The sequence below is a fragment of the Pavona decussata genome, unplaced genomic scaffold, assembly GCF_977016875.1.
Source record: "Pavona decussata unplaced genomic scaffold, jaPavDecu1.1 SCAFFOLD_84, whole genome shotgun sequence".
Lineage (NCBI taxonomy): Eukaryota > Metazoa > Cnidaria > Anthozoa > Scleractinia > Agariciidae > Pavona > Pavona decussata.
Genome location: NW_028145502.1, coordinates 5,859,439 through 5,870,741, shown reverse-complemented (window position 1 = coordinate 5,870,741; position 11,303 = coordinate 5,859,439). Strand labels below are relative to the sequence as shown.

Sequence of the window (11,303 nt, the reverse complement as noted above, 5' to 3'; positions counted from 1 at the left end):
TTAGAGAATAACCAGCTGCAGAATTTGCCAGAGGGCATTTTCTCTTCCCTGGTTTCCCTTCGATGGCTGTAAGTACCACAAAGAGGAACGTTTTATTTGGCTCTTTGTCAATACAAATGCGTTCTTGTACCATATACAGCATTCCAGATGGATGTCCTAGGGCGATGAGGGACTGAAAGGGATACTTTAAGAACTGTGCATTGTCGTGGTTACAATCAAGTTGTATGACATTTGGTTTTTAGAGGAAGTGGGTAACTTTCTTGTTTGCAATTTTAAGGCTATAAACTGTATTTCGAAGCCATGGAACGCTTTGATTCCTTGTCCCCGTACCAATTCTGACAGTCCAGTTTCTTCCTCCTTTGATTGTTGAGATAACATTTAGAGTCCTCATTGTCGTTATTGTTATTACGGGTACCAAATTTTTTAAAGTCATCCTGCGTGACCTGAAATTGGTATATAAACCAGTGGAGAGTGTATGAAAATGATAGCAAGATGGTATGATAAGTTTTCGTGAGTGGATTAAATTAAACGTGCTGTAAACATCGGGACCAGAACCGCACATGTATGTGTTGCCTAGTGTTATTGCTAAATTATTGAGGCCACACCATAAATCGATTTTTGTATATTAAATCTAAAGAACGCTAAATTGTTCGAACAAGCGCATTAATATTTGTCATTTGCTGCACTAATGCTGTCCAGGAATGCTACTGAATTTCAAACAGTGTGATAAAAATGTTAATAAATGGTTTATGCACTTTAATGTTTGTCTATTACCTCTATTGACTTTCAAGATGGTGTTAATGACTTGAATATTAGCGCAAATGAAAGTATATTTTTCTCTTTTGTATGTCGAATGACGCATAAGAATGCCCAAAAGTGTTTTTGAATGTTGATAAAAATGCAAAAATCGTTATTGAATCTGAGTTAAGCGCAAATGTTTGTGTTTTGGCGCTAATGGATGTATCTTCGCGCAATTGGTTGCCATTTTACGCAAATAAATGCGTATTTTCACGTAATGAACAGCAAAAGGTGTATTACTTCTAATATTTAACGCAATCTGTGTTTATCCTATTCTATGGATGAGAGAACTTACGTCAATGATTTTGTGCTGCATCTATATACCTAGCTATCTGCATTTCTTGCCGCAAGAACAAATCTTTTAATTAAAAGGGATTTGCTGAAGCAAAGACATGCAAAAATTACAGAGTGATTTCAGGCTCCACGTTTCGGAGTCATCTTGACTCCATTATCAAGAGAAAAAATCAGTTTGTGAACGCGGATATTTAAATAGGCTAGAGCTGAAAATTAACATATTAATAGATGGTTAAACAAATACTTTAGCACGAATTGAATCAGTTTGCACGTTCAGTTCTGGTTTCAGTTTGCGTATGAATAGAATCTCATGAATGAGGCAATCAAATTTGCTGGTGCATTTCGCAAGAACGTGAAACCGTTCTAAAAAACGCTGTGGTATCTGGTCATTATGTTGAAGATGGTAGTGTTTGTAAATTGAAGACGACTTTCTTTTGTGTCCGTCTACGCGCTCATGCAGGTGCCCACGCGTATACCCCACATATCCTGCATCGCACAGGTTACATTTAAATTCGTATACTACACATTGTTGGTTGACAATGGAGGGCTTGGCTTCTTGCACCTTAAGATCTTCATTGAGTTTTCGACTCACAAACACAGGTTGGATGGCAGTTCCTACTTTTAAACTTAATTTACTTAGTTGCTGTTTCACAATGTTCGCTGAACTCTGATCTTTAAACGGTAGGATGACTCTAACGGTGTTCGCTTTCTCTTGTGACGATGGATAGGGCTGTGGATCAGATACCTTTGTGTCGATAACCTTTTTGATGGCCGTGTCAATTAAGTGTTGTGGGTATTTAAGCTTACTGAACACTTCTCTGAGCCGGTCGCATTCTTCGTGGAAATGTGATCAATCAGAAGATAATCGGTAGGCCCGGTCTAGCATGGTGTTAATTAGGCTCCGTTTATAACGATCATCTACTTGGCTCTGGTAATGAAGTAGAAGGCCTGTATTGGTGGGCTTGATGTAAACCTTGGTTTCGATCTTGGGAGCTCGATTAAGTAATTCCACGCCAAGAAAGGGAAGCGACCCGTCATGTTCGGTCTCCATAGTGAATTTCACGGAAGAATGGCAATGGTTGAGCGTGCGTAAGAAGTGGTCAGCGGTTACTCTATCGGGCATTAAGGTAAGAGTGTCATCCACATACCTCCGGTAGAACGGGGGTAGCAAGCCATCCTGTTGCAGAGTTTCCTCGATGGAGCACATGAAAACATTTGCAAGCAATGGGCCAAGAGGAGAAACCATTGCTACTCCGTCAATCTGCTCATACAACGACCCGTCAAACTGAAAGAGCTGTCACGGAGGAAGAAGACCGTAAACAAGAGGAAGAACACATAAGAGCAGCCCTCCATAAATGTGGTTACCCGGATTGGGCGATAAAGAAGGTAAAAGAGCAAATGAACAGCAAGAAAGCTATTAGAATTGACAAATCCAAGAATGATAAAGCACAAGAAAAATCAAGAGCAGTGGTGAATGTCCCATATGTCCATTCATTCACGGAGAAAATACAACGCATATTCACCAAACACAGTTTAGCCACAGTGATTAAACCTCAAACCACCCTCAGACAGGTTTTAGTTCACCCGAAGGACAAAGTGGAGAACCAAAAAAAGGCTGGAGTGGTGTACAAAATTCCATGCAGCCAATGCGAAAAGGTATATATCTGTGAAACAGGGAGACAGCTGGGAACCAGGATCACAGAACACAGAAAGGAAGCAGAAAAGATCTCTAACAGAAATTTCACAAGGACCACCCGCAGAGCTTCTACCAATGAACACCATAAATCAGCCATAACAGACCACGTCTGTCAGAACAACCATATTATGAATTGGGAAGAAAGTGAAATAGTTGAGCAGGACGACGACAAGTTTAAGCGATGGATTAAAGAAAGCATATGTATTAGATCGAACACTCCTACTATGAACAGGGACGAGGGAGCCTATCAGCTTTCTCCTATATGGACACAAGTGATCTCCACCCCCAAACCAGGGGGGGAGCGGGCGTCTAATGAGTGACTTTGCGCATTTCTCGCAATAATCAACACCTCCAAAAGCCTATTTAAGGCTTCTGACACTTTTCATGCTTTTTAAGTTTTGATAAAGATGGCTGACAGTCATCGAAACTGTCAGCATAAATAAGACTTTAATATAAGACTGGCTATGTTGCAAGAGCATTTAAATCGACTGTTCAGTTATCTAGCCTGATGAATTTCTTCAAGAAACTACTAACATTACTTACAATACTTACAATACTAACCACAATAACTATATCTACATTGTTAACAATACTTACTATACTTAGAAAGCTAAAAGTACTTACAATGTCCACACTACATACAGGAATAACACTACGTCTTCAAGTGAACTTATACTACACATACTACTTGCAGTTAAATACCTACGCTACAGTACAATACGATACTTCTACTATTTATAAAAGAAATATTTGTGCTACTTACAGTCCAATTTTAAGGATACTAATACAGCACAACGACTACTTACGACTTACTTACGATTTGTACGCGTATCAATTAACAGTAAGGACGAAAAGATAAACGAAAAGAAATAAAGGACACGAAAAAGAAAGGGAAAAGAAGAGAGAGGCCGCACTCCTAACGCAGAAGTCTTGGAACAAGAGTGGAGTTAAAAAACAAAATTCGAAGATTGAGTAGCGATCAGGGGACTATCCAAAAAAAAAAAAAAAAAAATTGAAGACACAGTTCATTTGAAACAGTTCCATTTTAAGTTGTATTTCTTCTTAACAGCGTTCGTGTTGTAAGCAGAACTTTTTTTTTTCTATTTCTTGGCACTTTAAGAAGGTTTGCGAAAAAGCATAAAAATTCGGCAGGGTTTCTTAATTTTGGATGAGTAATTCAGTAAATATGATATCTGCCAATTAGGAGTGCATGATGTAAAAGTATATCCTCAGTATTATCGACTAAAGCCAGACAGGTAGGTAGGGTCAAAGAAAAGTCTTGAGGCTTAACCAGATGCTGTATCAACCAGTATTGTACGTTTTGCTAAAAATTTTAAACAAAACCACATTCCAAGAAGAGATGGATCAGGGTTTCTGTGTTATGTTCACAGAAGGTACAGGCGTCCGTTAACGAAATACCTATTTTATAGAGGTAATTTTACGTTGCAATTTTTCTATGAACGAGTTTAAATTGGAAAGTTAAGAGTTTAGTTTCTCTAGTGCAATAAAAGGGCAGAATATATGACTCATCCCATTTTATCGAGTTTTCGTAAATTCCGCAGTCAGTTATCCATTTTCTCTGGCTTTTAGCTGGAGTGATTCTTTTAACGATTAATTTAAAGGCTTCTTTGCAAAAGTTTGAAGATGATAGCAGCTTTTGGCTACAAGTCGGTTGGTTTTTTTGGAATTTTTCATAGCCTGATCCTGAAAAGACTTTTTCAATTTTGCCATGGCAGACACAACACCGTAGTACGTCAAAAAAGTGGTCTTAACTTTATAGCGAGATTTAAAGTCCTCATAATTTAAAAAAAATCGGACGTATGATCTAAAATGTCTTTGACCTGATTGATTCCCGCACGGGACCAATTTCGATAAAAAAAACAGGTTGATTAGCAATCCTTATAAGGGAATAGTACCAAATCGGTGAATTTCCAATGTATGTTGGCTTTTCTTCGTAATTTAGATTTGACCAAATTTCAATTACCTCTTTAGTGAAAATATCTTGAATACTGAAACCAGCTACATCAGCTTTGTTAAGTTACCAGTCAGAAGTAATTTGCTGCCATGTTTCTTAGTAAAATAATCAACAAAAGTTTCCATTTTTTTTTTTTGGTTGTTGTTATCAAGGTACTTCTGCAACCATTTGGCTTTCAAAGCGCAATTAAGGGATTCGATATCATTTTTAATCCACCGTCTTCTCTAAATCCTTACGACTTTCTGTGTTGATCCATGATGTGGAGATATGCCACAGACTATCAGGTATTCCTGAAAAAGGTTAGGTAAATTTATGATTTATTGTTGCATTTTTGACACATCTTGAGGTATTTTGAAGAAATAGAGGTCGTTGCCAGAAATACGAGCTCGCCCACCATTCTCGGACATAAAATAATGACAAATTTCAATGTTTGATCTATGAAGTGCTGTGGATCAAGAACAAAAGACCGAAACTGAACACGCAAGCGGATTCCATTCGCACGAAACTCTTTACCTGAATGCTTTCATGCTAATTTATTTTCTTACTTTCAATACCTATAAATATGCCTTTCCGTTATTTCCATTTTACTCATTTGACAATGACGATATGAAGTCGTCGAAACGTTATGCAGTTTTACTATCGTTAATTTTCTTGTTAAAACATAAAATAATAATACCAAAAACACGCACGCAAAAAACGGTTTGAGTTAATACTGATGGATATTGTGCTACCTCAGTACCAAGGACGTTATTTTGCATTGCCGCTTATGCTTCATACATTCTATGAATAACGTTTTCCTAAACTCTATTTTATCTATATAATTTCTGCCACTTCAATATCTGGGAAGAACTTATTAAATAAATTCATATTTAAGAGCAAATATTGGAATAAATTAGTATTTCTATTTCAACGAAATCGCATTAAGGGTAAAATAGATCGATGGGCAAAGGCTGAAGCCCAACGTTTAGCAACTAAGAAAGAATGAAATAAGGATAAAGGAGCCAGATTTTCCTCATCTGGTTCGATATTTAAAGGAAAGTACCGAGATTCTCACAACTGCTTGAATTTTGCAATGGATTTTGATGCATTTGTCTGTTTTCTTTGATACAGCCTTGTTATTTTTCTTTTCGTTAGCTCTTCTGGAGATAAGATAATCGCATGTTTTAGTTACTTTGTAATGAATGACTATCTAATAAAGATAATTATGGTGTAATTTTCGTTTCCGTTCACTTATTGCAAATAAACGTCTGTTTTTTCTGAGAACCAAACACACAATATATGACTCACTCGGCAAAGAAATCGCGTAGCGGTATAAAAGCCAACAGCGGCTAAAATGTCATCTAGTTACTTCGTGGCAACAGCGGAATTCTAGAGCGTCTACCAATGTGTCGTCGCGGCATTGTTTCCTTTTTCCCCTAGAGCAAAAGAAAGCATGATTCTACTCTTAAGCGAGATTTTCGCGTTATCAGAGGGATCTTCGCGGTACAAATATCAGTGTAAACTAGCGGGAGTTTGGACTAAAAAACCCAGATTTCCAGAAATTTTCCTCGCTTTTAAACTCTGTAGTTGTTTTTTAGAGATGTTGAACTACAAAAAACAAAAAAAAAAAAAAGTTCGTGCCATATGCACTTTAAAAAGTCTGAGAGAGGTGAAGATTCCCCGATTTCTGCGAATTCCAGAGCCTGTGAATTCGACGCGCATCGTGATATTTGTTGATGCCTCTCTGCAAGCTTATGGTGCGGCTGTCTATATCCAATACAAATGTCATAACCATGCCGTCACCAGTCGGCGTTAAGTTTCTAAGGAAGCGAAACGCGACAGAGGCACGAATTTCGTAGGTTAAGTGGGCAAATTAAAGGAATTAGTCGGCCAGTTAGACCGACAACAGCTTCAGAGCAAGACAGTTGAACTTGGAGAAACATGGAGATTCAATCCACCAGCTGCCCCACATTTTGGAGGAGCCCACGAAGTCATGGCGCGAGCAGATAAGAAATCCATTTATGCCGTTGTAGGACACCGAGATGTGACCGATGAGGAGCTGATCACTGTGTTTACCGGGGTGGAGTCATTACTTAATTCCCGCCCGTTGAGTTATCAGAGTTTAGATCCGCGAGACGATGTTCCATTGACCTGTAACCAATTCTTGCATGGCCAAATGGGTGGAAAATTTGCTCTGAGTCTGTTGAAACCACTACTTTTCATTTGCGTCAAAGATGGCGAAAGGTTCAGGACATTATTTCACAGGTGTGGGGGAGATGGCTCAAAGAATGTGTTCCTGCCCTTAACAGCCGACCAAAGTGGACTTTAGAATTCCGAGACCTAAAATTTGCAGATGTAGTTCTTGTGATTCAGCCAGATGCTTCCAGAGGACGTTGGCCATTAGGGCGCATTGTGTAAGTTTTTTTCTGGACGTGATGGCCACCCCCGTGTAGCTAAAGTCGCGTTTGGAGTGAAGACTGTCGTAAGACCGATTCACAAACAGATTCCCCTTGGAATTAAAAGGTTATCTGTTATTTAGAAACATAATAGGACTACCTTCCAGTGCGGGAAGGGAAAATATTAAAAAAACAGTAATGATCACGAAAATTAAAAATGTGTCTGAGACACATTTTTAATTTTCGTGATCATTAAAAGTTTTGTGTGTAAAGTTAGTTTTTGTGGAATTTTTTTGAAGGTATGGTGTCAACCGCGTTACAGTTTTGAAGGTGTTTTTTGGCCGATTACCGCGTGCCTTTCAATTTTTGAAGAAATTTCCTCAACCACAAAGATGAAGAGTAAAGTGTTGCGAATTAACATCACCTCTCAACTTTTCACGATAAGGAAAAGAATTGAACAAGAAAAAAATATATTGTAAGGTGTATGATAGTAACATCTTAACTCGGGGAAAAACAAAAATTTGGATCACCAGAACCTCCACATCTAATTTTTTTTCCAGTGGGTTGCGATAAGGAAAGGAAATTCTACAGTGTAAATCAATGAAACAATAAGAAGGCACGTGTCAAGTGGGATGGAGGAAGCTTTACTACCTGTCTCGAGCGTCAATTTCTAGTGAAAGACAGGAGCAGGTCTGGCCGCTGTAAAGTGTGTCAGATAATCCGCCCCAAAGTCAGCGTGCTAGCCTTCGCTTGTAGTTAACAAATAGATTCCATTGTGCCGTGCGTCTGTACTCTGATAACGCACAGATGACGTCAAAACGTGGTGAGAACAAAGAAGTACGCCACGAGCCGCAGGCGAGTAGCGTGACTGATGTTCTCACCACGTTTTGACGTCCTCTGTGCGTTATCAGAGTACAGACCCACGGCACAATGGAATTTATTTGTTTTATACAATAATCAAGACATTTCAACACAGTTCGTGAGCTAGCATCGCGTTGCCTGAGCTGAGTCAAAAACTCAGTTTTAGAATACTACACACAAGTAATTGTGATCTTCTAAATTAGAGTATAATCCGAAAGAATTTCACGAACAATGTTTTCAAAACTAACCTTTATTCCAGAAGGAAATCCTGACCCCAAAATATTACAGCATGTAAGTCGCTTCACTGCGATTTGTAATCGATTACTCGCCATTACAGGATTTCTATCGGGGACATATTTCGACAAATATTTGCTTCCTTTTCACGTCACAACAAAGTTCTAGCTTTCCTATCCTGGTTGAGGTCACTCTCAACGGTCTTTGTTCATTTTTTTTTTATTGGGTGGTTTTCCTTTCATGCGAAAAATTTGCCTGTGTTTGTCCGCTACTCGCAAAAACAGTTTGCAAAACTTTGTTGACCAGTCACTCTGGCTGGACTCTAGACTCTGATCACGTGCGTCGGTCACATCACTCGATGACGTCAATCGTGCGTCTATATTCTAATCACACACTCCTCTAGACCAATCAAAAAGCGAGGTTTACGCAGCTCATTGTACAATGTTTGCTAATGTATGGTTTGCAAAAGATATCGCATCCGTGATTCATCTTAATGACCAAAAGTCAGGTATAAAAGGAGTGAAACTTTTCCTATGATGATTGGACGTCGAATGACCAAATTGTTTGCTGACCCTACAAAAAGGCTCGTTCGCCATAACATGGTCTTCATGTTCGTTTATCAAAAATCAGTACTTAGTCCTGCTCAGCCAAATTTCTTTTCTGGAAGGATCATGTAAACTTGGTCCCAGGCCTCGAGGTCAATAAAGTGATGCTTTATTGATGTTTTAAGCTCTATTAATAGTCATGTGAAAAGAGATAATATCATTATTGTGTTAACGTGTAATGTCGAGGGTTGTTAGAAGCCTAAAGTTCTTTCTACGAAGTTCTCAAATAAACATTATTTCGCGTGAGCCTGACACAGATTATAAATCTAAGCAAGATGATTGAGCAGTAGGGACTATTAACTAACATTCAAACTTTGTTAAATTGCAGATATTTACAGAATAACCAGCTGCAGAATTTACCAGAGGGCATTTTCTCTTCCTTGGTTTCCGTTTACCGACTGTAAGTACCACACAGAGTAATGATTATTTCGCGCTTGTCAATACAAATGCGTTCTTGTACCATATACTCAGTGCATTGTCAGCATTCCAGGTGAATGTCCTGGGGCGAAGGAGGTGGGGGGGGGGGGGGAGGGGGGGGGGCGACTGAAGGGGATACTTTAAGAACTGTGCATTGCCGTGGCTACAATCAAGTTGTATGACATTTGATTGTTAGAAAAAGTGGGTAACTTTTTTGTATGCAATTTTAAGGCTATCAACTGTATCTCGTAGCCATATAACGCTTTGATTCCTCGTCTCGGGATCAATTCAGACACTCCAGTCTCCTCCTCCTTTGATTGTTGAGATAAAATTTAGAGTCCTCATTGTGGTTATTGTTATTATGGGTACAAAATTTTTGTAAGGTCATCTTGCGTGACCTGAAATTGGTATATAAACCAGTGGGGAGTGTATGAAAATGATAACAAGACGGTATGATAAATTATCGTGAGTGGATTAAATTAAACGTGCTGTAAACATCGGGACCAGAACCACACATGTGTTGCCTAGTGTTATTGCTAAATTATTGAGGCCACACCATAAATTTTAGGCGATTCCGCTGGATAGTATTGTGCATTCTTTCTGCGCATAAATTTTTGCGTCATTAACACGCGTCTGGCACGCGTACGCACGCTGAAAACATGCTGTGTTCCTTGAAGCTAGGCCTAGCCAATAAATAAATTGTTTTCTCCTAAACGAGCACCATGACCAATTTTTATTATCTTGGTATTTTTACTTAGCTGTTATTCTATTTATGTTTTAATTAAAAAAAAAAAGTAAAGAAAAATGAGTCATTCCCGGAAATACTATCTTGCCCACCAGTTGAGGACTTCAAATAATGATACTGAGAACACGCTTGCAAGAAACGTTTTAGGTCAATACTGATTAATAATGTGCTAAATGTTATCTTTAATTGATGATCATGCTTTGTACCACAACATTTTCCTCGACTATATTTCATCGAAGTTATTTCTGTTACCACACGACCTTGCAAGAAATGATCAAACGGAGTCATTTTTTAATGCAAATACTGGAATCAAATATTACTTTCATTTCATGGTAATCACCTTAGCAGTAAAATATATCTCTGGGTAAGAGCTGCAGCGAAAGGTTTAATACCGAAAAATGGAATGAAATGAAAATAAAGAAGCTAAAGATTATCTCAACACTTCGATATATACTCACGATTCTCACAACTTCTGAAAAAGTCCTCATTTTTCAAAGGTTTCTTTTGTGTTGTTCTATTTTCGTCGACACAGCCTTGTTAGGTTTTACTTTCGTTTGTATTTCTTGATATAAAGTAAAAGTTTTCTTAATCGCATTCTATAGTTGACTCATAATAATAAAAAATATGACACTATCCTGCATTCCATTTCATTATAGCAAATAAACATCTGTTGTTTCCTGAGAAACTAACACATTATCTAACTCACTCGGAAAAGAAACCGCGTAACATTATAATATCTAATGGAGGCTTTGTATATATACAATGTTTGAGAAACACTGTTTTGATTGACAACTATAATAGCTAATGGAAACCTGAACGGCTAGTCACTACCATCAAACGGAAGTGGCTGACGTCTCTTGCGCAAAATGAGCTGCGCTCAGTTTTTGTTTTTTGTTGTTGTTAAAATGTTTTGGGGAAAAAGAGCACATCTATTTGTGAGAAGAAATTGTAGTTATTGTTACCCGAAAAAATGGTTTAAAGTTTAAATTTTTTTATATAATGAAAGGAAGTGAAAGGAAACATAAATAAATAACACTAAAGAAAATAGAAATAGTAAAAGAAAAGAAAGAAAAAATCAAGAATTAAAAACAAAAGGAAAGAGATACTTCTGATACTGGAAATTGGTAAAGGGTCAAATCTATTATATGCATTATCAAGACTGAAAATTCAAATATTAACTCGTATTTCGACTTCGCATATATAAAGGGAAAAAGACATTGGTATTGGAAAAGGAAAGAAAAGCCTGTAGTGCTTGGGAGCGGCTGATTGTTTCCTAATCTTTATAGCCTAAAGGCGAGAAAGG

At 38.0% G+C, this 11,303-nt stretch overlaps 2 protein-coding genes and 1 pseudogene across 2 annotated transcripts in view; 2 read left to right on the top strand and 1 right to left on the bottom strand.

Annotated features, from left to right (window-relative positions):
- The window catches only part of LOC146475627 (uncharacterized), a 140,937-nt gene continuing 129,634 nt past the window's right edge, over positions 1-11,303 (top strand). Inside the window, exons 1-2 of the mRNA XM_085116025.1 lie at positions 1-68; positions 9,167-9,238. The gene's annotated coding sequence lies outside the window, so the exon portion shown is untranslated. The remainder of the gene's footprint in view (positions 69-9,166; positions 9,239-11,303) is intronic.
- On the bottom strand, positions 1,232-2,381 carry LOC146475630 (uncharacterized; annotated as a pseudogene).
- Positions 2,491-3,108, top strand: LOC146475629 (uncharacterized). Its single transcript, XM_085116065.1, has one exon. It carries the CDS (start codon positions 2,491-2,493, stop codon positions 3,106-3,108), a length of 618 nt encoding a protein of 205 aa, XP_084972191.1.